The following is a 27,586-nucleotide window of genomic DNA, read 5'->3' as shown; positions in this document are numbered from 1 at the left end:
CTCATAAAGGAGCTCTCAACCAAGGGAAAAGGACTTTCTTATTAACTATATCTCAACCTCCCTTGGTTTTGTATAATGCATACAATCCGCTCAGCTTTCTGTGAGAGACCAGGCTTAACTTATCAGAGACATAATGTTATTTGGTTTGGGCAATGTCCTACTAAATCTTCTCTGGTTTCGGGGATTCCAGAACTAGAGGGTTTAGGGTGAGAGGGAAAAGATATAAAAGGGACCTAAGGGGCAACTTTTTCATGCAGAGGGTAGTACATGTATGGAATGAGCTACCAGAAGAAGTGGGGCAACTTTTTCACGCAGAGGGTGGTACATGTATGGAATGAGCTACCAGAAGAAGTGGTGGAGGCTAGTACAATTGCAACATTTAAAAGGCATTTGAATGGGTATATGAATAGAAAGGGTTTGAAGGGTTATGAGTGGAGTGCTGGCAGGTGGTACTAGATTGGGTTGGGATATCTGGTCAGCATGGATGGGTTGGAATGAAGGGTTTGTTCCATGCTGTACATCTCTATGACTCTATGATCTGAAGTTCTAATTTCTTCCCACTAGCAACCAGAGGTACATCATGCTCTGAATAGTATGAGAAAATAATAGATACCTTGAACACTGATGTATAAAATCCTCAAACTCTCTTCCTTACATCACTGTTGGTGTACCTATTCCATACCGACTGCAGCAATTCGAGACAGAGTACCACAACTTTATGAAGGAAAGTTAGCAATTGGCAATAAATGTTAGCCTAACTGGCAATAACCATACTCCATGAATTTAACATAACAATAAACAACTATAAGCACGGAAATGATCATTCAACCATTCCACTTTGCTCCATCATGCCTGATCTGTTTGGGATTTGAATTTCCCATTGCCGTCTAATTCACCTTTGATTTTCCTGCCAATCGCAAATCAATCTTCAATGGTCTTAAACATATTCAATGATGTTGTTTTCAGTGTGTTCAGGCAGAGAATTCTAAGTAAAATTACCCTCTGAAAGCAAACAAGAATCCTACTATGTCTCCTGACAGGATGACCCCGAAATTTAGAACAATGCCCCTCATCTCTGGACTGATCCATAAAAGGAATCACCTTTTCTCATCAGCCTTGTTGAGGCCACTCAAGGGTTTTAGAAACATCAGTCGAATCAGTATTGCTTTCTAAAACTACATTGTAAAAAAACCCAGTCTACCCGAACAATCTTCAAGAGACAATCCAGTCTAGGTGCAAATTTGTAAACAGTTTGGAACTGCCTCCAGTGTACTTTAGATTAGATTAGATTAGATTAGATTAGATTACTTACAGTGTGGAAACAGGCCCTTCGGCCCAACAAGTCCACACCGCCCCGCCGAAGCGTAACCCACCCATACCCCTACATCTACTTCTACATCTACCCCTTACCTAACACTACGGGCAATTTAGCATGGCCAATTCACCTGACCTGCACATCTTTGGACTGTGGGAGGAAACCGGAGCACCCGGAGGAAACCCACGCAGACACGGGGAGAACGTGCAAACTCCACACAGTCAGTCGCCTGTCTTTGTGGTCGAAGAGACAAATCTCCTGTCCTCCTATTGCTGGCCACTTCAGCCATTTCTTTTTGCGTCCCTCAAAGTTAATGGGGGTAATTGGTACAAAGTTGATTCCGCATAACTGCAACATAGGGCACACCTCACAATGCTAAAGACCCATTGAGGCACTCACTGGGAAAAATGCCATTGTAACTTTGCAAGCAATAACCCACCCAGCACCAGTAAAATAAAGTCAAAATTGCAAAACGGATCACATTTTATTGATTTTATACAAATCATATGAAATAACACAATAACGCAGACTTTATTGCTCCCAAGCCCACCCCACCTATCCGCAGCATTCTCTTTCCTACACTTGTGCTCCTAAAAGGCCTCCCACTCCAACTTCAATGTGTTAATCACGTCTCGCGAGATGCTTATGGTCGGCGATCTCGAAGAGCTCTTGCGCGAGGGGACCTGACTTCGGGTGGAGCTACCGCTGCTGCCTCCGGGGCAGTGGGTGGTCGGGGATGCAGCGAGGGTGTGGATGCGCTGGCATCCTGAGCAGTGTGGCATTGTGCCGTACACGTCACACTGCCCTCGTCCCGGGCCTCATCGGTGCCCCCGCTGGCCAACGGCAAGGCAGACTCCAGGAGGCCGGTGAGGCGACCGAAGCCCTGGTCGATGCGCGCCCCCAACCTTTCCAAGCCTGAGGAGATGGTGCAGGCCAGGGCCTGGATGGCACTGGTCTGAGCCTCGATCAACGAGGCCAAGGCTGGCGCCACGGGCTCCGGGATGGGTGGCCTCACTGCCGCTTCCACTGAGCTAACCATGTGCTCCATGGTGGACTGCAGGCTCGTGATCCCTTGTGCCACAACACCACATAGTATAGAAGCAGACTCCTCCATACTCTCAGACAGGGTGAGGCAGCTCCTGGGCAAGCTGTCTAAAGCCTCGAGCAATTGGTGGTGCTCATGGAAGATCTTTCTTTTAAAGGCCGGGCCGCTGAAATCAGCATCTTTGTCCTCTTCAGCATAGCTGGGAATTGGGTTGGCCCTGTGGCCGCCTGTCTCCTGCACTGTCCTTTCCAGTATGTTCAGCTCCTGCTCACTACTGCTGAATAATTCACCTCGTGAGGACTCATGGAGTTCGCCCTCGCTCCCGTCAGACACGCCAATTTCTGTGCTGTGGTACTGAAAGGACGGAGCCTCTTCCATCAGGTGGTGCTCCTCGATTTCATGCCCAGCAAAGCCCAAGTAATGCGAGAGACCTGGAGGAAAAGGGAGAGGGGAGAAGGGTCAGCGAGCACTAGGGAGGTGGGGGAAGCATGGAGCAGCCCTCCCCTTGTTGACCGCGCTTCTGGTGCGACGCCTTGGTGAAACGCAAGCAGCTATGGGAATACAGAGGACACCCTGTGAAACTTGGCCTCCAGCCTCGCCATTCTCGATGCTCCTCCGACTGTTGGGCCCAATGATGTCCAGAGCTTCCTGCTCCATGTGGGTGAGATCTAGAATGGAGGGTGGCCGCTCCCCAGTACTGGTCCTCTTTCTCGCTCGACGTGCCAGCTTCTCCTGCAGGTGGAGGGAGAGACAAGAGACTTGTGAGCAAACTTAGGGCTCATTAAATTTAAAGACACAGGAGTAACATGAACACAGAATTGACTAAATGACAAAAAAAAATAATTTTTGACAGATTTCTTTTCAGGTTGGAGCAAGTTTGGTAGAGGTGATTTCCTGGGGTAACAAAGGAACACACCACATATTTCGAGGAGCTGGAATAGGCGATTCAGCACCTCTAGCCGCCACAAGCAAGTAATTTGACATTAGGAGCCTTATTTCATAAAATCAAGAATCACAGAATCCCTGGAAACAGGCAATTTGGCCCAACAAGACCACACCAACTCTCCGAACAGTAACCCACCCAGACCCAATCCCCTACCCTATTACTCTACAATTACCCCTGACTAATGAACCTGACCTATACATCCCTTAACACCATTGGCAATTTAGCACGGCCAATTCACCTAACCTGCACAGAGTCAGAGAGTCACAGAGATGTGCAACCCAGAAACAGACCCTTGGGTCCAACTCGTCAATGCCGACCAAATATCCCAACCTAAACTAGTCCCACTTGGCAGCACCCGGCCCATATTCCTCCAAACCCTTCCCATTCAAATACCCATACAGATGGGTTTTAAAAGTTGCAATTGTACTAGCCTCCACCACTTCCTCTGCCAGCTAATTCCATAGACATACCACTCTCTGCGTGGAGAGACCCAAGGTCTCATATCTTTCCCCTCTCACCCTAAACCTATGCCCTCCAGTTCTGGACTCCCCCACTCCAGGGAAAAGATTTGTCGATTTTTGTCATGATTTTATAAATGTCTCGAAGGCCACCCCTCAGCCTCTGACACTCCAGGGAAAACAGCCCAACCTATTAAACCTCTCCCTAAATCTCAAATCTTCCTACCCTGGCATATCCTTGTAAATCTTTTCTAACCCTTTCAAGTTTCACCAACATCCTTCCAATTGGAAGGAGACCAGAACTGCACGTAATATTCTAAGTGTGGCCTAACCGATGTCCTGTGCAGCCGCAACATGAACTCCCAAACCCTGCAATCAATACTCTAACCAATTAAGGAAAGCATACAAATGCCTTCTTCACTATCCTATCTACCTGCAACTCTACTTTCAATGAGCTATGAACCTGCACTCCAAGGTCTGTTTTTACAGTGACACTCTTCAGGAACTTACCAATCGAGTGTGTAAGTCCTGCTAAGATTTGCTTTCCCAAAATGTAGCACCTCACATTTATCAAAATTACTCCATCTGCCACTCCTCAGCCCATTGGCCCATGTGATCAAGATCCCGTTGTAATCAGAGGTAATTTTCTTCGCTGTCCAATTTTGGTGTCACCTGCAAACTTACTAACTATACCTCTTATGCTCACATCCAAATCATTTACAAAGATGAAAAGTAGTGGACCCAACACCAATCCTTGTGGCATTCCCCTGATCACAGGCCTCCAGTCTAAAAAACAACCCTCCACCACCACCCTCTGTCTTCTACCTTCAAGCCAGTTCTGTATGCAAATGCCTGGTTCTCCCTGTATTTCATGAGATCTAACCTTGCTAACCAGTCTCCCTCACAGAATATTATTGAATGCCTTACTGAAGTTCACATAGAATACGTCTACCGCTCTGTCCTCATGAATCCGGAGTTTTTTTAAAAAGAAACAATCAAGCTCATGAGACGCGATTTCCAACGCTCAAAGCCATGTTGACTATCCATAATCATTCTTTGCTATTCCAAATATATCTTTAGATCGTGGAAGGAAACTGGACCACCTGGGAGGAAACCCATGCAGACATGGGAAGAAGACTCCACACAGACAGTCGCCCGAGGCGGGAATCGAACCCAGGTCCCTGGCGCTGTGAGGCAGCAGTGCTAACCACTGAGCCACTGCCCCAAAATATATCTATTTTCAAAATCTTAGTGCAAGGGAGTAACTCTGGACTTTGCAGGCAACAAAAATATCTGAAGCATTATAAGCTGTGAGGAGGATTGTGTAGAATTTCAAAAGGAGAAGGGTGAGATGATATAGTTTAATAGAAAGAACATGAAGATATAGTTTAAAAAAAGGTATTATTCTAAAGGGTGCGCTGGATAACAGGATGGCAGATGTATATATGCATAAATCATTAAAGTGACAGGAGCTAATAGAGTACATTTTTGTTCTTCACGGAGGCTCGATTAACGTGGGCGAAAAGTACAAGAGCAAACAAGCTTTGCTGAACTTGCATCAGATACTTGTTAAATCTCATCTGAAGTAATGAGTACAAATCTACACACTGTAGACAGGATGTGAAAGCACTGGAAAACTGCAGAAGAGACTTACAACAATGGGTCCATGGATGAGAAACTTCAGTTATGAGTATCAATTGGAGTAGTTGGGATGGCTTCCCTTGGAGAGGAAGAGCTGGAGAGGCAATTCCACAGAAGCTTTCTAAATCAGGAAAGATCTGGAAGTGTAGATGGGGATAAACTACACTGGTATTTATAAAAATATTAAGAATGAGGGGGTACAGATTTAAGGTAACTTGAATAAGTTGCAAATGCAACATGTGAAGGAATACCATTTTGCACAATCAGTAATCCCAGTACAGAATGCAATACCCGCACAAGTGGTGAAGGCAGGATCACTGCAGACATTCAAGAGGGAGTTCGGTGATTATTCAAAAGAGACAAAGCGCAAGATTACAGGGGATTATAGGAAAATAGCGTAAAGCCCTGATGCACATTCTGAGAGGCAGCAGTGACATGATCAGCAAAAAAGGTCCAATTTACCTTGAAATGGGACTGCAGTGGATGACTGTTTTTTCATTGCAGGTCTAATTGTGAAAGCATGAGGCAAATTTACAAAGTAGGTCTGAGTGGGATATAACAGTCATGTACTGGGTGACACCTGAAACCAAGCATAGTGCCATTCATGACCTCAAACCACAATACACAGCATCGCAGATCATTACTCTTTTCGAAATGTAACCGATACGAGAATGTTTTTCAAAATCCATTCAGGGCCATGGGCATTACAAGCTAAGTCAGTTTGTAATGCCCATCTCTAACTACCAAGTGTAGAAATGAGTCAATAATATTACGTAGGATGCTCTATTGTGGGGGCAGCTGACAGCAGAAGAGGGCTGGCATACTGAGAAACCTAGTGACACCACAAAAGGATGGTGCCAAGAAGTGTAGTGCTTGAAAAGCACAGCATCAGAGGAGCAGGAAAGTCAATGTTTTGAGTCCAAGTTTATCAGAAATGTGTTGGGGGTGGGGGGCACAAAGGGGCCGAGAGATAAATGGGAGGTGGTTGGGGCTGGGGATGGGGATGGGGCAGGTAGCTAGGAATATGATAGTTGGATGAAGGTCGGGGTGATGGCGATATGTCGGAGTGAAGGGTAGAGCAGATAGGTGGGAAGGAAGATGGACAGGTAGGAGAATTAAAGAGGTCAGTACTGAGTTGGAGGGTGGGTCTGGGATAAGGTGGGGTAGGGAAGATAAGGAAACTGGTGAAAGCAACATTGATGCCATGTGGTTGGAGGGTTCCAAGGTGGAAGATGAGGTGATCTTCCTCCAGTCGTCGAGCGGCTTGGATTTGGCGGAGGTGGCGGCCCAGGACTTGTATGACATTGGCAGAGTGGGAGGGGTGAGATATTAAAGAGTTAACTTGCTCTGGTGACCTGCAGGAAATTGTATGCCCCAAGGCTAGGGTGGGATGCCTCTGACTTACAGGTAGATTGGCAAGGGATAACAATGTAAATTCCTTACATTCAGAGCCATTTACATGGCCATCTCCTATTATTCAAAGATAATTTGCAACATTATCCTATTCAAAAATCAATTACAGTTGGAATTTTGACTATTCCCTGTCGTGAAAAAAAAAGATTCACAACACGAACGGCCATTAAGGATGATTTACATTATTTACATTGTTCCAGGAAATGATATGGTCACTGCATTGTGTCTTGAGGGGCATGTGACTATGGGGATTGTCTTGTGGGCATTACTGACCGGGATGTAAAGATTTTGTATAAAAGGAAGAGCTATTCCTTTATTCGGAGACCTCTCAACATACTTCGCAACCATGATAAAGCTTGTGCTGTATTTGCTTAATAAAATGTTGGCTGTTCACAGAAGTTGGTGTATTGCAGTTACATCAAGTGCATAAGATGATCAAGAAAAAGAATTAACAGGGGAGGTTGAAGTGATGAAAAATGCCACAGAGTAGACTGGAACAATGGGAAGGGTCTGGCATGGCCAAGCACCTCAGAGGGAACTGACATTGGTGGCCATCAAGGTAACTAACATGGAGGAGTAGGGTGGTGGGGTGAGACAGCAGGCAACCACAGACTGGACTGGCAGAGAGAGGCATTACGGAGGGACTGCCACAAAGGAGCATCGGGGAGGGACTGACAAAGGTGGGCAACATGGAACAGGCATAGCAGTAAGGGGAGTGGTACAGTGGGCCAGCAGAAGTGCTGCGTAGATAATTAGGAATGCTTTGGGCTTGGGTGAAAAAGAGCGAGTAGGTGCAGCTGAAAGACTGAATTCAGGACTCAGTCTCAAGGGGGCAGTTCAGAAAGTAACATGGTCCCAAGGGAAACAGACAACTGCAAAGTGATAACTGCAGAGTATTTTCTCACAGTTTGTAAAGATAACATTAGCTTAAATAAAAGGTAGGCACTTTTGATCAAAATTGAAGTGCTTGAAATGAAGGAAGGTCCAGAGCTTAATGAGGTTCTCTTAGACTGAGTAGAGTCATTAGAGATGTACAGCATGGAAACAGACCCTTCGGTCCAACCGGTCAATGCCGACCAGATATCCCAACCCAATCTAGTCCCACCTGCCAGCACCTGGCCCATATCCCTCCAAACCTTTCCTATTCACATATCCGTCCAAATGCCTTTTATATGTTGCAATTGTACCAGCCTCCACCACTTCCTCTGGCAGCTCATTCTATATACGTACCACCCTTTGTGTGAAAATATTGCCTCATAGATCTCTTTTATATCTTTCCCCTCTCACTCTAAACGTATGCCCTCTAGTTCTGGACTCCCCCACCCCAAGGAAAAGACTTTCTCTATTTAACCTAATCATGCCCCTCAATTTTGTCACCACTCAGCCTCCGATGCTCCTGGGAAAACAGCCCCAGCCAGTTCGGCCTCTCCCTATAGCTGAAATCCTCCAACCCTGGCAACATCCTTGTAAATCTTTTCTGAACCCTTTCAAATTTCACAACATCTTTCCAATAGGAAGGAGACCAGAATTGCACGCAATATTCCAAGTGACCTAACCAATGTCCTGTACAGCCGCAACATGACCTCCCAACTCCTGTATTCAATACTCTGACCAATAAAGGAAAGCATAGCAAATGTCTTCTTCGCTATCCTATCTATCTGCAACTCCACTTTCAAGGGGCTATGAACCTGCACTCCAAGGTTTCTTTGTTCAGCAATACTCCCGAAGACCTTACACTTTAAGCGTATAAGTCCTGCTAAGATTTGCTTTCCCAAAATCCAGCACCTCGCATTTATCTCAATTAAACTCCATCTGCCACTTCTCAGCCCATTGGCCCTTCTGGTCCAGATCCTGTTGTAGTCTGAGATAACCCGCTTCGCTGTCCACTACACCCTCAATTTTGGTGTAATCTGCAAACTTACTAACTGTACCTCTTATGCTCGCATCCAAGTCAAATATTAAGTGACAAGAGGTAGAGGACCCAGCACTGATCCTTGTGGCACTCCACTAGTCACAGGTCTCCAGTCTGAAAACAACCCTCCACCACCATTCATCTTCTTCCTTTGAGCCAGTTCTGTATCTAAATGGCTAGTTCTCCCTATATTCCATGAGATCTAACCTTGCTAATCAATCTCCCATGGGGAACCTTGTCAAACACCTTACTGAAGTCCATATAGATCACATCTACTGCTCTGCCCTCAGCAATCTTCTTTGTTACTTCTTCAAAAAACTCAATCAAGTTTGTGAGACATGATTTCCCACGCACAAAACCATGTTGACTATCCCTAATCAGTCCTTGCCTATCCAAAAACATGTACATCCTGTCCCTCAAGATTCCCTCCAACAACTTGCCCACCACCGATGTCAGGCTCACTGGTCTATAGTTCCCTGGCTTGTCCTTATTACCCTTCTTAAACAGTGGCACTACATTAGCCAACCGCCAGTCTTCCGGCACCTCACCTTTGACTATTGGTGATACATATATTTCAGCAAGAGGCCCAGCAATCACTTCTCTAGCTTCCCACAAAGTTCTAGGGTACACCTGATCAAGTACTGGGGACATCAGAGTGTGTCTGAGAAAATTAACAAACAGTGAAATTCACTACTGATCTTGGAGGAACTGTTGGGTGAAGTTCACAGCACAGAAGCAGATTAAGTGTATTGTTGTTTTAAGCGTGATCTACAGAAAGTCTGCAGTAGTTAGTAGAGTGAGTTCTTTCTTGATAATGTGTTTTTGGAGATAGGTCTCTTGATTAAACTTAAAATATAAGCCATAACTATTAATATAACCTGGGGCAGTGTTTGTAGAGGAATAAGTCGGTATTATTTTCTGGGTCTGTCGATAGTGAAGAAGCAAAAATGGCCTTTAGTAGAGTGATATAAGCTTCTTGACAGATGTGGGAGTTTAAAGAGAGTTTAAGGATTACAGCGGATTATATCTGCCATAAATGCTGTTGGTTGCAAATCTTATCAGATCGAATGGATCGATTGGAGAAACAATTAGAAGCAATGAGCAATTTGCAACAATAATAGTATGTAATACATGGCAGTTATAGGAAGGTTTTGGGGGGGGGGGGGGGGGGGGGGGTAGAGTCTCAGATACAGTCACATAGATGGGTTAGCTCCAGGAAAGCTAAGAAAGGTAGGCAGCTAGGGCAGGAGTCTTTTGTGGCTATACACATTCCAAAAAAGTATGCTGTTTTGGAAAATGTAGGGGGAGGATGGATTCTCAGGGAAGCGTAGCACGAACTGCCAAGTTTCTGGTATTGAGACTGGCTCTAATGCAATGAGAGGAACGTCGGGTTCCAAGAGACCAATTGCGTTGGGGGATTCTCTAGTCTGAGATATAGACAACTGTCTCTGTGGGCAGCAGCAAAAAATCAGAATGGTGTGTTGCTTCCCTGGTGCCAGGATCAAGGATGTCTCAAAGAGGGTGCAGAATGTTCTCACGGGGGAAGAGGGCCAGCAAGAAGTCTTTGTCCACATTGGAATCAATGACATAGGAAGGGAAAAGGTTGAGAGTCTGAAGGGAGATTACAGTTAGGCAGGAATTAAAAAAAAAGGTCCTCAAGAGTAGTAATATCTGGATTACTCCCAGTGCTATGAGATAGTGAGGGCAGAAATAGGAGGATAAAGCAGATGAATGCATGACTGAGGAACTGGTGTATGGGAGAAGGATTCACATTTTTGGATCATTGGAATCTCTTTGGGGTAGAAGTGACCTGTAAAAGAAGGACATATTGCACCTAAATTGGAAGGGAACTAATATACTGGCAGGGAAATTTGCTGGAGCTGCTCAGGAGGATTTAAACTAGTAAGGATGGGGGTTAGGACCCAAGGAGATAGTGAGGAAAGAGGTCAATCTGAGACTGAAGCAGTTGAGAACAGAAGTGAGTCAAGTAGTCAGGGCAGGCAGGGACAAGGTAGGACTAATACATTAAATTGTATTTATTTCAATGCAACGGGCCTAACGGGGAAGGCAGATGAACTCAAGGCATGGTTAGGAACATGGGACTGGGATATCATAGCAATTACTGAAACATGGCTCAGATATGGGCAGGACTGGCAGCTTAATGTTCCAGGAAACAAATGCTGCTGGAAGGATAGAAAGGGAGGCAAGAGAGGAGGGGGATTGGTGTTTTTGATTAGGGATAGCATTATAGCTGTGCTGAGGAAGGATATTGCTGGAAATATATCCAGGGAAGTTAGTTGGGTGGAACTGAGAAATAAGAAAAGGATGATCATCTTATTGGGATTGTATCATAGACCTCCTAAAAGTCAGAGGGAAATTGAGAAACAAATGTGTAAGGAGATCTCAGCTATCTGAACAAATAAAAGGGAGGGGATTTTAACTTTCCAAACATAGACTGGAGCTGCCATAGTGTTAAGGGTTTAGATAAAGAGGAATTTGTTAAGCGTGTACAAGAAAATTTTCTGATTCAGTATGTGGATGTAGCTACGAGAGAAAGTGCAAAACTTGACCTACTCTTGGGAAATAAGGTAGGGCAGGTGACTGAGGTGTCGGTAGGAGAGCGCTTTGAGGCCAGCTACCATAATTCCATTAGATTTAAAATAGTGATGGAAAAGGATAGACTAGATCTAAAAGTGGAAGTTCTAAATCGGATAAAGGCCAATTTTGACGGTTTTAGGCAAGAACTTCCAAAAGCTGATTGGGGGCAGATGTTCACAGGTAAAGGGACGGCTAGAAAATAGGAAGCCTTCAGAAATGAGACAACGAGAATCCAGAGAAAGTACATTCCTGTTAGGGTGAAAGGAAAGGCTGGTAGGTATGGGGAATGTTGGAGGATGAAGAAAATTGAGGGTTTGGTTAAGAAAAAGAAGGAAGCATATGTAAGGTACAGACAGGATAGATCGAGTGAATTCTTAGAAGAGTATAAAGGCAATAGGAGTATACTTAAGAGGGAAATCAGGAGGGCAAAAAGGGGACATGAGATTGCTTTGGCAAATAGAGTTAAGAGAATCCAAAGGGTTTTTTTACAAACACATTAAGGACAAAAGGGTAACCAGGGAGAAAATAGGGCCCCTCAACGATCAGCAAGGCAGCCTTTGTGTGGAGCCACAGAAAATGAGGAGTATTTTGTATCAGTATTTACTGTGGAAAAGGATATGGAAGATATAGACTGTGGGGAAATAGATGTTGACACCTTGCAAAATGTCCAAATTACAGAAGAGGAAGTGCTGGATGTCTCGAACTAACTGAATCTGGAGAGAAGTCATGACAGGAGACCTTAGACATGGTGTTTCCAGAGACCAGATGCAGCTACTGGCGCTTTTTGAAGCTGAAGCTGTGAGTGGACTCACTGTGGAGCATCCGCAATGCTAAGAATAATCGTTTAAAGCATGTTTAGCAACACAATCACATCGCAGGCAAGGATTACACGGGCAGAAAAGGAACAGGCGGCTATCAGACAAAGGAAAAACTTCAGGAAGGAACTACACGAGTTCCTTGTTGTCATTCTGCCCTGAAGCAGATATACCATTTCAGATAATGTTGGGAGAAACGGCCTCTCGGTAGAAAGCAGAGTCAGTCAAGTTCATGGCACCACAGGGGAGGAAAACTATCAGTAGGACTGTAGTGATCAGTGATTCGATAGTAAGGGGCACTTCCGTGGCCGCAAATATGAATCCAGAGCCTCCTTGATGCCAGGGTCAGAGATGTCACAGAGTGGTTGCAGGAGCAGGATGGTGAACAGCCAGTGGTTTTGATACGAAGGACATAGACAAACCAGAGATGAGGGCCTGAAAGCTGAATACAGGAAGTTAGGAAATAAATTAAAATGCAGCACCTAAAATTACTCCCAGCACCAAGGGCCAGCAAAACCAGGAATAAGAGGACAGATCAGATGATTGCATGGCCTCAGAAATGGTGTACCAGGGAGGGGTTTAAGATTCTTCAGGCATTGGGGCCATTTCTGGGGAAGGTGCAACCTATAAGTCTAATTGCAACTGGACAGAGCTGGACAAATAACCTCACAAGGGCTTTTGCCAGTTCTGTTGGGAAGATTTTAAACTATTATGGGCAGGGGGATCAGAACCAAAGTAAAGGCTTAGAAGTAGCAGCTCAATAAACCTGGATGTACTGCTTTCAGACAGGAGAGAGTGGGTGACAAAAAAGGGTGGCGCAGGGTGGAGAGCAGCAGTATTGGAATCAATTATGCTTGCGAGATATGATAATATATTAAACAGGTAAACAAATGAGGCTTCATGGATTGAGTTTAGGAATAAAAATAAGGGCAGTTACACTGCTCAGATTACACTACAAATCCTCAAATAGTGAGACAGACATAGGCGAACATGTGCCTATCAAAATATGAGGACAATAAGAGTCTGAGACTTTAACTATCCTAACATCAACTGGGTGAAAAATTGATGAAATGTGCACAGGAATTTTATTTTAAACAACAAGTGCAATGAGAGGATAAGCAATTCCAGATTTAGTTTTAGAAAAAGATGAGGAGTGAGTGACAGTGAGGGACTATTTCTCCAATCATCCAGCATTCCCTCCATCTACCAGCATTGCCCATCACCTTAATTGGGACATACTGCCCCTGGACACTCAGTACCTTGTTTTTGGAGGCTTCACATTTTCTAGCCATCTCTTTAAAGGCAAGTGTCGACCTCAAACTTTTGAAAGTTCTTGCCAAATACTGTCAAACTTTGCCTTCATAAATTGGTGGATATGGCTCCATTATGGTGAAAGGCAAGGCTGGTAGATGTCGGGAATACTGGATGGCTGGAGAAATTGAGGTTCTGGTCAAGAAAAAGGACGAATATATCGGGTATAGGCAGTAAGGATCCTTTGAATCCCAAGGACTATAAGTATCATAGAAGTGTGCTTAAGAGGAGGATCAGGAGGACATAAAAAAAGAGACATGACATAGCTTTGAAAAACAGAGTAAAGGAGAATCCAAACGGTTTCTACAATACACAAAGGACAAAGGAATAGCTGAGGGGGAATACGGCCACTTAAAGACGCCAACGTGGGGAACTACAGGATATGGGGGAGACACTAAACAAGTATTTTGCATCAGTGTTTACTGTGAAAGAGGAGACGGAAGCTACTGAACTTGGGGAAATAAATAGTGTTACCTTGATAAGTGCCAATATTACAGAAGAAGTGTTGCTAAATGATTTAAAACCCATAAAGATGGATAAATCCCCAGAACCAGTGTATCCTAGCAGTTTGCGGGAAACCAGTGAAGAGATTGCTTGGCCCTTTTACTGAGATATTTTTTATCATTAATAGCCACGGGTGAGGTTCCAGAAGACTGGAGGTTGGCTAACATGGTGCCACTATTTAAGTAAAGTGGTAAAGAAAAGCTATGGAACTGTAAACCAGTGAGCCTGACATCAGTGGTTGGAGGGGATTCTGAGGGGCAGGATTTACATGTATTTGGAAAGGCAAAGACTGACTAGGGATAGTCAGCATGGCTTTGTGCATAAGAAATCTTGTCTGATTAACCCGATTGGTTTTTTTTGAAGAAGTGGCGAAGAGGGAATGATGAGGGCAGGGCGGTGGACATTACCTACATGGGCTTCAGTAAAGTGACATTCAACAAGGTTCCGCATAGTAGACTGGCTAGCAACATTGGATCACACAGAATACAGGCAGAACTAGCCAATGGATACAAGATTAACGGCAAGGTTGGAAACAGTGCATGGGTGAGGATGGTCGCTTTTCGGACTGGAGGCCTGTCACCAGCAGTGTGCCACAGCAATCAGTGTTCCATCCACTGTTTTTTGTAATTTATATCAATGATTTGGATGCAAATTTGGAGGTATGGTTAGTAAATTTGCAGATGACACCAAAATTGGTGGTGCAACGGACAGCGAAGATAACCTCAGAGTATAATCTGATGGCTCAATAGGCCAAGGAGCGGCATATGGAGCTTAATCCAGATAAATGTTTGGTGGTACATTTTGGAATGCTAAATCAGGGCAGGACTTAATGCTAAAGTCCTGGGGAGAGTTGCCAAACAAAGGTATCTTGCAGTACAGGTTCATAGTTCTTTGAAAGTGGAGTCGCAGGTAGGCAGGATAGTAAAGGTGGTGTTTGGAATGCTTTCCTTTATTGGTCAGTGCATTGAGTAAAGAAGTTGGAAGGTCATGTTGTGGCTGTACAGGACATTGGTTAGGCCACTATTGAAATACTTCATTCAATTCTGGTCTCCCTGTTATCAGAAAGATGTTGCCCAACTTAAAAAGCTTCAGCAAATATTTACAAAGATATTGCCTGGGTTAGAGGGTTTGAGCTATAGCAAGAAGCTGAAAAGCCTGTGGCTATTTTCTCTGAAGCATCAGAAGCTGAAGAGTAACCTGAGGGGTATAGATAGGGTGAACAGTCACGGTCTTTCTCACAGGGTAGGGGAGTCCAAAATTAGAGGGTATAGGTTTAAGGTGAGAGGGGAAAGATTTATTGGTGACCTAAGGGGCAACCTTTTTGTGCAGAGTATTGCGTGTAAGGAATGAAATGCCAGAGGAAGTGGTGGAGGCTGGTACAATTACAACATATAAAAGGCATCTGGATGGGAATGTAAAAAGAAAGCGTTTGGAAGGATATGGGCCAAATGCTGGCAAATGGGTTTAGAATCTCTGAGGGTATCTGGTCAGCATGGACGAGTTGGACCAAAGTTTCCGTTCTGTACAACTCTACGGCTCTATATTGGGGATAATAACCACAATTCAGTTAGATTTAATATTAGTATTATGGAAAAGGACAGAAATAAATCAGTTGAAAAAGATTTCTAACTAAAAGGAAGCAACTTTTACAAAACTGCTGAGCTTTGGGCTGAGGTGGACTGAACAGGAGCGCTGAAGGATAAATCAGTGGTAAATTAGTGGGGGGCTCCAAAAAGTGAGATACTTTGGTCACAAGTAGAAACGCCACCTTCAAATATAAGAATGACACCACCAAATCTACACATCCATGCTTGTCTCCAAAAATACTGAGGAGGATTAAACACAAAAAGAAAGCTATGATAGTCACAAAAAAAAAACCCTCAATATTGCAGATAGCCTGGAGGAACATAGAAAGTATAAGGATCAAGTACATAGAACAGTACAGCACAAGATGTGTCAAACATGATACCAAATTAAACAATCTCTTTTGCCTGCCCTTGTTTCAGATCCTGCTACTTTTTCCATATTCATGTGCTTAGCTAAAAGTCTCTTGAACACCCAGATTATATCTGCCTCACCACCGCAGCACACTCCAGACTCCTATCACTCTGAGAAAAACTTGCCCCTCACATCTCCTTTGAACTTTCCCGCTCTCATCTTAAATGCATGCCTCAGAGTACGAGACATTTCAATTCTGGAAAAAATGATCCTATCTGCGTATCTCAAAAATTTATAGACTTCTATCAAGTCTCCCCACAGCCTCTGCCACTCCAGAGAAAACAGGCCAAGTTCTTCCAGCCTCTCCTTATAGCTCATAACCTCAAATCCAGGCAGCATCCTCATTAACACTTTCAGCATTGTCTCAAAGGCCTCCATATCTTTCCTGCAATGTAGCAACTAGAATTGAACACAATACTTTAAGTGTGGCCTAACCAAAGTCTTATAAAATATGAAATACTGACTCCTGTATTCATTTCCCCGACCAATAAAGGCAAGCACGCCATATGCCTTCTTCACGACCCTGTCTACTCGTGCGATCACTTTCAAGAAATACGGACTTGAAGCCCAGATCCCTCTGTACATCAATGCGGTTTAAGGTCCTGCTATTAAATGTATACATTTGCTTAACATTTGATCGCACAAAGTGCAGCACTTCACAATTAGCTGAAGTAAACTCCATCTACCATTTCCCCACCCATATCTGCAACTGCTCTATATCTCCTGCTGTACCCCCTGACAATGTTCGGCATTATTCACAACTCTACCAATCTTTGTGTTGTCTGTAAACTTACTCACCCAGCCATCTACAGTTTCATCCAAATCATTTATATAAATCACCAACACCAGAGGTCCGAGCAATGGATCCCAGCAGAATACCACAAGTCATAGTCCTCCAGCCAGAAAAACACCCTTCCACCACTACCCTCTGCCTTCTATGGGCAAACCAATTCTGAATCAAAACAGCCACATCATCATGTAGCCCATGCATCTTAATCTTCTGGATGAGCATTCCATAAGGGATCTTGTCAAAAGCCTTACGAAAATCCATGTAGACAATATCCACTGCTCTACCTTCAATCACCTCAAAACATTCAACGTTACCTGACGAAGGAGCAGCGCTCCGAAAGCTTGTACTCCCAAATAACCATTAGATCTGTCTCCTAACTAAATTTTAAAAATATGAATGATAACGTTTTTGATAAGGGACAATGTTATACTTTGGGAGGATATTTCTGGGAATACATACAGGGACGTTATTTGGGGGAAACTGAGAAACAAGAAAGGGATGATCACCTTATTGGGATGGTATTATAGATCCCCTAATAGTCAGCAGGAAATTGAGAAAGAAATTTGTAAGGAGATTTTAGATATAACCACCCTATTGTTCTTACAGATATCAGGGGATTTTAACTTCCCAAACTGTGACTGCCTTAGTATTAAAGGTTTAGATTGAGGGAATTTGTTGTGTGTGCAAGAACATTTTCTGATTCAGAATGTGGATGTACCAACTCGAGAAGGTGCAAATGAGTTTTGGGAAATGAGGCAGGGCAGGTGACTGGGGTGTCAGTGGGCGAGCATTTTGGGGCCAGCGACCAGAATGCTTTTGCAACCATCAGCTTTAAAATAGTGATGGAAAATTATAGACTGGATCGAAAAGCTGACGTTCTAAATTGAAGGCTGGATAATTTTGATGGTATTAGGCAAGATTTTTTAAAAGCTATTTGGGGGCAGATGTTCGCAGTTAAAAGGGACAACTGAAAAATGGGAAGTCTTCAAAAGTGAGAATACACAGACAGTGCATTCCTGTTAGGGTGAAAGGAAAGGCTGATAGATGTAGGAATGCTGCATGACTAGAGAAATTTCAATTAAGAAAAAGAAGGAAGCACATGATAGGAATAGACCGGAGATTGAGTGAATCCTTAGAACAGTATAAAGGCAGTATACTTAAGGAGGAAATCAGGAGGGCAAAAAGGGAAGATGAGATAGCTTTGGCAAACAGGGTTAATGTGAAACCACATGAAGACATCAGTGTTTACTGTGCAGAAGGATATGGAAGGTATAGATTGTGGATAAATAGATGGTGACATCTTGAAAAATGTCCATATTACAGAGTCACAGAGGTGTACAGCATGGAAACAGACCCTTTGGTCCAACCTGTCCATGCTAACCAGATATCCCAACCCAATCTAGTCCCACCTGCCAGCACCTGGCCCGTATCCCTCCAAACCCTTCCTATTCATATACCCATCCAAATGCCTCTTAAATGTCACAACTATACCAGCCTCCACCCCATCCTCTGGCAGCTCATTCCATACACATACCACCCTCTGCGTGAAAAAGTTGCCCCTTAGGTCTCTTTTATATCTTTCCCCTCTCACCCTAAACCTATACCTTCTAGTTCTGGACTCCACGACCCCAGGGAAAAGACTTTGTCTATTTATCCTATCCACGCCCCTCATAATTTTATAAACTTCTATAAGGTCACCCCTCAGCCTCCGACGCTCTGGGGAAAACAGCCCCAGCCTGTTCAACCTCTCCCTATAGCTCAAATCCTCCAACCCTGGCAACATCCTTGTAAATCTTTTCTGAACCCTTTCAAGTTTCACAACATTTTTCCGATAGGAAGGAGACCAGAATTGCACGCAATATTCTAACAGTGACCTAACCAATGTCCTGTACAGCTGCAACATGACCTCCCAACTCCTGTACTCAATACTCTGACCAATAAAGGAAAGCATACCAAATGTTTTCTTCACAATCCTATCTACTTGCGATTCCACCGTCAAGGAGCTATGAACTTGCACTCCAACGATAAATCCTCAGGATCTGATCAGGTGTACCCGAGAACTCTGTGGGAGGTTGGGAAGTGACTACTGGGCCTCTTGCTGAGATATTTGTACCATCAATAGTCACAAATAAGGTGCTGGAAGACTGGACGGTGGCGAACATGGAGCCACTATTTAAGAAGAGTGGCAAGGAAAAGCCAGGGAACTATAGACCGGTGAGCCTGTTATTGGTGGTGGGCAGGTTGCTGGAGGGATAGGCTTAGGGTTAGGAGGATTCACATGTATTTGGAAAGGCAAGGACTGATTAAGGACAGTCAGCGTGGCTTTGTGCGAGAGAGGTCATGTCTCATTGAACTTGATTGAGTTTTTTTGAAGTAACAAAGAGGATTGATGAGGGCAGAGCAGTAGATGTAATCTATATGGATCTCAGTAAGGCGTTCAAAAGGTTCTGCATGGGAGACTGGTGAGCAAGACTGGTTCTCAAGGAATACAGGGAGAACTAGGACTATGGATACAAAACTGGCTCAAAGGTGGTGGAGGGTTGTTTTCCAGACTGGAGGCCTGTGACCAGCGGTGTACCAAAAGTATCAGTGCTCGGTCCACTGCTTTTTGTCATTTATACAAAGGATTTGGATGTGAACATAAAGTATAGTTACTAAGTTTGCAGAAGACACCAAAATTGGAGATGTTGTGGACAGCAAAGAAGGTTACCTAAGATTATAATGGGATCTTGATCAAATGGGCCAATGGGCCGAGGAGCGGCAGATGTAGTTTAATTTAGATAAATGTGAGGTGCCAAACTTTGGAAAAGCAAATCAAAGCAGGACTTATATACTTAATGGTCAGGTCCTGGGGAGTGTTGCTGAAGACTGACCTTGGAGTGCAGGCTCATAGTTCCTCGAGGTAGAGTTGCAGGCAGATAGAATAGTGAAGGTGGTGGCATTTCGTATGCTTTCTTTATTGGTCAGAGCATCGAGTATGGGTTTTAGGAGGTAATGTTGCAGTTGTACAGGACATTTGTTAGGCCGCTTTTGGAACATAGCATGCAATTCTGCTCTCCTTATCAGAAGGATGTTGTGAAACCTGAAAGGATTCAGAAAATATTTACAAGGACGTTGCTAGAGTTGGATGATTTGAGCGAAGGGAGAGGCTGAATAGGCTGGCGCTTTTTTCCCCCGGAACGTCGGAGGCTGAGATGTGACCTGATAGAGGTTTATAAAATCAAGAGGGCATGGATAGAATAAACAGACAAGGTCTTTACCCTGGGGTGGGGGAATCAAGAACTAGAGGGCATAGATTCAGGGTGAGAGGGGAAAGACATATAAGGGACCTCAGAGGCAACTTTTTCACACATCGGATGGTTTATGTATGGAATGACCTGTGACAGGAAGTGGTGGAGACTGGTATAATTACAGCATATAAAAGGCATCTGGATGAGTTTTTGAATAGGAAGGGCTTAGAGGGATATGGTTTAAAATGCTGGCAAATGGGACTAGATTAGGTACAGACAGCTGTGTGGCATGGACGAGTTGGACCGAAGGGTCTGTTTCCGTGCTCTATATCTCTGTGACTCTAAGAAAGCATAAGAATCAATGAGGGTGGTGCAGTGGATGTTCTCTATATACAGTGCCGCATTTGACAAGGTCCTAAATGGAAAAAACTGGACAAAAAAGTAAAAGTCCACGGGACACAGGGCATTGTGCCAAATTGGATCAAAGTTGGTTTAGTGACAGGAAACAAAGGGTAAACAAACAAACAAAGGAAACAAACAATAGTCAATGGCTCCTTTCCAAATGGAAAGGTGCCTCAAATGTTGTACCACAAGGCTTAGTGTTGGGTCCCCTGTTATTTGTTTTATACAATGACAATTTGGACTTGAATGTGGGGGCACCACTGGGAAATTTGCAGATGACACAAAAATTGGTTGCATAGTGGATACTGGTAGAGGATAGCAGGAAGCTCGAAAATGATGTGGATAGGTTTGAGAGTGTGCAGGAAAGTGGTGACTTGGATAAGCGTGAGGTAATGCACTTAACCATGTTGAACAGTAAAACAGAATGCACAAAAAGCAGGAATATCTTAAAGAGAGGAGGACAAAGTGAGAGATCTTGGTGTGCAAGTGCACAGGTCTCTAAATGTGGCTGAGGTAAAAACAATGACTGCAGATGCTGGAAACCAGATTCTGGATTAGTGGTGCTGGAAGAGCACAGCAGTTCAGGCAGCATCCAAGCAGCTACTTGGATGCTGCCTGAACTGCTGTGCTCTTCCAACACCACTAATCCAGAATCTAAATGTGGCTGTACAGGTAGGTAAGGCTTCAAAAAAAAGGCAGACGGAATGATCTCCTTCACGAACAGAGTAATAGAATACATAAGTAGGGACAGATCAATGAAATGCTTATGATATATGAGACCACAACTGCAGTTTATGTACAATTCTGGTCACATTTCTCTGCAGTGTGTGCAGAGAAGATACACTAGAATGTTGTCAGAACTGTGACTAAGGAGAAATTGGAGGGGTTGGGTTGTGTTCTTTGCAACAGAGAAGGTTACATAACTGAGGTATACAAAATGGAGAGGGGTATAGATAGATTAGAGGAACCAGTTTCCTATGGCACAGAATTCAAAAACCAGGGATCAGAGATTCAACCTAACTGGCAGAGTGATTTGACAGGGCACGAGGACAAACATTTTTATGCAAAGAGATGCGAGTGACTGGAAGGTGGTGGAGGCAGAGACCCTTAAGTAATTTTAAAAGTACCTTGATCTGCACTATACATACTGTAAGCTGCAGGGCTACAGACTGCATGCAAGTTGTGATTAAAGTGGGCATTTGAGTGTCTAGGATGGCATGAACAACATGGCCCCTTTTGTGCTGTATCACTTTGTGGTTTTATGGTTCTAAGGTAAAGTAAGGACACAGCATAGGGAACCAGCACATGGAGTGAACTGGCACAACAGGGGACCACGCAGGCAGCCCGATAACATCGGGAAAGGGACTGGCATAGCAGGGCACCACTGAGGTCTGGCACAATACATAGGTGAGTGGCACCAGACAGGACTGGTACCACAGAGGGAACTTGTACGGTTGGGACATAGCACAGGGAACTGGTACTGCAGAGGAAAAAGGCACAAGACAGGACTGGTACCAGAGAGAATATTGGTTCAGTATGGACGCGGCACAGGAGACTGGTCGTGCAGAAGGAGCAGGCACAGCGGGACACCACAGGGAACACCTACAACAAGGCGTCACAACCGGGAATCAGAGTAGTTTGGTACCACAGAGGAAATCTGGCACTGTCCGGAATCACAGAGATGCTTGATAACACAGGCATGGCAAGAAAACCCGGGGTTGCTGTTTACCTTGGCCGTCCAGGTCAGGCCGTTGAACTTCTTCCTGCACTGCAGCCAGGTCTTGGGCACCTCGCTCCTGGCGTTCACACACACAGCGACGTCCATCCAGGCCTGGTGCACCAACTCCCGGGGCACACTCCTGCCCTCCCAGGGAAACAGGATCTCCCTGTGGGCCCTCACCCGCTCCAGCAGTACCTCCACGGCGCCGTCACTGAAGCGGGGGGTCCGGCCTTCTCTCATCGTGGCCACTCTGCCCAGTCCCAGCCTCCGGACCCCGAGACAGCACCACCAAATGTCCAACCCCTCAACCACGTGGGACACTGACCAATTACTTGTCGGGTAAACACGTCCGTCAAACTGCCCAGTGTGGAAACGGACTGTCCCTCAAGCGGCTCGTGTGAGATCTTAACCAATAGAATCTAAGGATGGCCCGTCTGTCAAACCGCAGACGAATCGGATTGGCAAACAGGCCGTCCGTCAATGGACCACGTGGGTCTCTGCCTGATCAATACGAAAAGCGGTTGCCCCAGCCCCTTTTGAAACACGGTCCAATCGTATTTCGACATGAAACGTCCGTCAAAAGTGCTCCATGGGCCCACTGGCCAATCAGAAGCGAAAGCTGGAATTTGTCTGCGGGGCCGACAGGAGTGACGATCCAATCAGACATCAGGCCCCAGTAACCTGAGACTGCAGTTTTCTGCTCAGGAGTAGGATGTTTAGGGGATTGAGTAAAAAAGAATTAAAGTATCTCCTGACATAGTTAAAAACACACAACACTAGGTTATGCTCCAACAGGTTTATTTGGAAGTAGCTTTCGGAGAGCTTCTCCTTCATCAGGTAACTGTGGAGCAGGATCATAGGACACAAAATTTATAGCAAAATATGACAGTGTCAATTGTTCAATATATCGTTTCAGTTGCATGATACTGTAATTTTTAACTTGGTCCACGCCAGTCCCACAACGGCACTTTCATATCTCCTGACATGAATAGTGTAATGATAAATAATGGACTCATCTCCAATTTTTCTTTTATTAACTCTGCTTGACATGAGCAATATAAAACCGATACATTTTTAAGAAGTACTTCCGTTTTTCTGTTCAGGATATTATGTTTCATTAATTTCATTTTTACGTTTTATAACTTTATAACATTATTAAAAATTGCTCTGCATTTAAGTTGCTACTGCACATGCTCAAGGGTGGCATCAGGTGCGCTTTTGACTTAACTAGACGATTTGGTATGTGGGATTCACTGTATAAAAGGTTGATAGAGACAGGAATACATTAAAACATTTATCATGTATTTCGGTGAGCACTTGGCAGAACATGGAAGGCTACAGGCCAAGAGCTGGAAAATTGACTTAGAATTAAAAAGGGGCTTTATGATCAGTACAGACATGAAAAGTCTCTATCAGAAATCTATAACTCTTTTTCCTAACAAAATGTACAATCTCAAAGTTCTCTGCATTGAACTGCATCTTTCCATTCCACCAAATTGTCTATGATCTTTTGAAATTCTACACTGCTGTCCTTACAGTTTACAATGCTTCAAAGTTTCATATCATCCACAATCTTTTAAATTGTACCCTGCATGCCAACTAAATTATATATCGTTTGTATACATTAGGTTATAAAAGGGCTTAATACCAACTTCTTAGGAACTCCAGTACAAAGCTTTCTGGAGTTCCAATAATATCATTGATCCATCTGTTTCTTATCCCTCAGAAAATTTGTAACCAAGTTGCTAATCTCTGTTTTATTCCATGGACTATAAATTTTCTGATAAGTATCATAAGTTTGGCACTGCACTGAACATCTTCTGGAAGTCCATGCATGCACCATGCCAACTGTATTGCACTCAGTGACCATTTCTGCTCTCTTGAACTAACTCAAGTTTAGTTGTAACCATCTGTGAATATTGCATATAGAGTAATTGCTACAGGGAGAAAGTAAGAACTGCAGATGCTGGAGATCACGGTCGAAAATGTGGTGCTGGAATAGCACAGCAAGTCAGGCATCATCCAAGGAGCAAGAGAATCAATGTTTCAGGCATAAACCCTTAATCAGGGATGAGGTTGTGGGCCAAGGCAGCTGAGAGATAAATGAGAGGGGTGTTGGGTTGGGGGGAAGGTAACTGAGAATGAGATAGGTAGATGAAGGTGGGGGGTTGGGGGAAAGGTGATAGATCAGAGAGGAGGGTGGAGTGGATAGGTGGGAAGGAAGATGGGCAGGTAATGAGTGCGGTTACGAGTTGGATGCTTGGGATTGGGAAAAGTGGGAGGAGGGGAAATGAGAAAACTGGTGAAATTCATATTGATCTAACTCTGGGACATCCGCACCAACCAACCCCATCGTCCCATGGCCAAACACTTTAACTCCCCCTCCCACTTCACCAAGGACACACAGGTCCTGGGTCTCCTCCATCGCCAAACCCTAACCACCTGACATCTAGAGGAATAATGCCTCATCTTCCACCTTTGGACCCTGCAACTGCATAGTATCAATTTCACCAGTTTCCTCATTTCCCCTCCTAATGTACTGTTCTCAACGCTCAGTATTTCTGATGCAACATGATCAATCCACAACATCCACTGCAGCAATTCAACATGACCCTTTGTCAGCAACTTACAAATCTTTAATATCCATTGCCCATCATGTCATGGATAGAAAATGCAGGAGTACAGCAACAAATTTCCTATAACACACCATCCTGGTGTGTGCACGCTTGATGAATGTGATGCATTTTGGAGAATCAGATGACCAAAAGGACTCCTGAATGGGTTTAGATTAGATTAGATTAGATTCCCCACAGTGTGGAAACAGGCCCTTTGGCTCAACCAGTCCACAATGACCCTCTGCAGAGTAACCCATCCAGACCCATTTCCTTCTGACTAATGCACCTAACACTATGGGCAATTTATCATGGCCAATTCACCTGACCTGCACATCTTTGGAGTGTGGGAGGAAACTGGAACATCCGGAGGAAATCCACGCAGACATGGGGAGAATGTGCAAACTCCACACTGACAGTTGCCTGAGGCTGGAAATAAACCTGGGACCCTGGTGCTATGAGGCAGTAGTGCTAACGTGAGAATAACTTATAATAATCATACATGCCCCACATATATGGAGAACCTGCCAGTGGATTGGAGGGTAGCAAGTCGTGAGGGGTTGGGGGGAGGATAGGTGAAGAGCAGGGTAAAATGCTAGCGCCGGACGCCAGGCTCAGCCAAACCAGAGAGACAGCTTCTGACAGGGAATGAAATTTGCTTTAGGAACCAGGGAAATGACTTTGCATGGGTAAGACAAATCGTCGATACAAGACCAGAATCAGTAACATTAAATGTTCAGGCAGGAATGACAATTCTGAAAGCTGTTAACTCACTAACAGTGAGGCAGCAAAACATGCCCGCTGATCAGAAAATCAGAAAAGCTGTCAGAACTTATGGGGTCTCCCTCACTTGAAGAGATCTCTGAATCTGAGATGGACGCGGTGGATCTGGCTGCATTGATGCCAATGCCACCAGAAGAAGGAAGTAAATTTTTCACCTGAGGTGCTCCAGGCACATTTGGAGAGCTATTGTCCATTATATGTCACCCATATTTGATGCAGGGCTGGTGGTATCTGCCTTGGTGCTAAAACGTCAACAGGCCCTACAAAACAAAGGCCCAGTGTTTGTTTTTGGACTCGGGGGAAGGATGTCGTGGATGTAATGAGGTCAGACAGGTGGACCTCATAGGATATGGGATAATTGATTGGGGCTGTTAAGCTGGTCCAATCCGAGAGCCCTGGCTGACTAAAATAAAAAAGGAGGGTCATGCATTCTGACACCCTGAGCGCTGGCTCAGAAGGAACTTGACCAATTTCAAAGATTATCCACTTGTAAATAAAGGGTGATTGGAGATGAGATACCGGCCTCTGTGGAGGTTTTATTTTTTCAGAGTCTCCTAATCTTTCCGTCATGTGACTAACTTGCTGACTTCCATACTTGCTGACTATTATCACACTGTATCAGAAGTCGTTATAAGTTAATTCTCAACTTTTATTTTTCTGATTCTGAACACCAAGTTCTGGATTTGAAACCAAAGTATTTAGCTCAGAGCCAAGAATGGATGCAATACATGAAAAGACAATGTGTAGAGGAGTAGCTCCCATCATGAAAGGATTTTTAAAAATCTTTTCTAATGCGACAAAAAAGTTGTCACCACTAAACTAACATTCATTTCCCTGTACTTTTGCAAAGTGGGTCATCCTCTTGTGTCTCTGAGCACATTATGGCCCCCTTTTCAAAGTGTCCCATTACCCATTCCCCTTCATATCACTGTTGCAACAATACTATGGTACCCAGAAGTTATTTTGACCTGTTTTGTTTTCAATAACAGTTTTAAGACAGAAATCGCAGATGATTACTGAAAACTCGTAAAACGTTATGAGGCCCTGGCATTTAAAAAACAAATTGCATAGGTGTAGTCAGACTCTCACAGAACCAGGCCTTTTAGTTTCTTAGTTTTTCAGTAGTTGTTGCTGTAGCGCGTCTCTCTCTGCTGAACTCTCTTTGAGTCTTATTTTTTTTTTCTCCTGTGCTCCTGGAGTTACATGTGAAACAATCTGTTTTCTGAGTTTGCCTTGTGCCAAGGGTATGTTAATGGGAGTTTACTTTTTTGGATCATTCAATTCATAATAGTTATTTTGTTAAGCATTTTGATAGAGTTACAGCTGAGCCAATTCATTTTTTGTTGCATTCTAACTATAATATGTGAATAAATTGTGTTTTGCTTAACATCGAGTAGTTTGGTCAATAAAATTGCATCTGAAATGCAGCACCTTGCATTTACTTTTAAAATACAAAAACGACTGTTACTGTCTAGCTGACCTTAATATATTTTCAGAAGGTTTGGTCTGGTCCATAAAACTGTCCCTTAGAGTTGTTATGTTTATGCTGGTGCATCCAATCCAGGATTAAGTGTCATAGAGATGTATAACATGAATACATACCCTTCAGTCCAACTTGTCCATGCCAACCAGATATCCTAACCTAATCTCATCCCATTTGCCAGCACTTGGCCCATATCCCTCTAAACAGTTCTTATTCATACACCCATCCAGGTAATTCTAAATGCTATTATTGTACCAGCCTCCACCACTTCCTCTGGCAGCTCATTCCATACATGCACCACCCTCTGTGTGAAAATGTTGCCGCTTAGGTCCCTTCTGTTTCTTTCCACTCTCACCCTAAACCTATGCCCTCTAGTTCTGGATTCCCCCACTACAGGGAAAAGACACTGTCCATTTATCCTGTCCATGTCCTTCATCATTTGAGAACCCTCTATAAGGTCACCCCTCAGCCTTTGACGCTGCAGGGTAAACAGCCCCAGCCTATTCACCCTCCCCCTTTAGCTCAAATCTTCCAACCCTGGCAACATCCTTGTAGATCTTTTCTGAACACAGGGTTATATTCTTGGCATCTGGCATCTCTCCATGGCAGA

At 44.1% G+C, this 27,586-nt stretch overlaps 1 protein-coding gene across 1 annotated transcript; it reads right to left on the bottom strand.

Moving 5' to 3' along the window:
* Positions 1 to 1,780: 1,780 nt before the first annotated feature.
* LOC140458790 (uncharacterized) lies at positions 1,781 to 22,415 on the bottom strand. Its single transcript, XM_072553427.1, has 3 exons — positions 22,108 to 22,415; positions 2,933 to 3,092; positions 1,781 to 2,791 (listed from the first exon to the last, which is right to left on the bottom strand). Exons 1-3 carry the CDS (start codon positions 22,336 to 22,338, stop codon positions 1,959 to 1,961), a joined length of 1,224 nt encoding a protein of 407 aa, XP_072409528.1. The 5' UTR covers positions 22,339 to 22,415; the 3' UTR covers positions 1,781 to 1,958.
* Positions 22,416 to 27,586: the final 5,171 nt, after the last annotated feature.

Source organism: Chiloscyllium punctatum, chromosome 34 (genome assembly GCF_047496795.1).
Source record: "Chiloscyllium punctatum isolate Juve2018m chromosome 34, sChiPun1.3, whole genome shotgun sequence".
Taxonomy (NCBI): Eukaryota; Metazoa; Chordata; class Chondrichthyes; order Orectolobiformes; family Hemiscylliidae; genus Chiloscyllium; species Chiloscyllium punctatum.
This window is presented reverse-complemented; position numbering and strand designations above follow the sequence as displayed.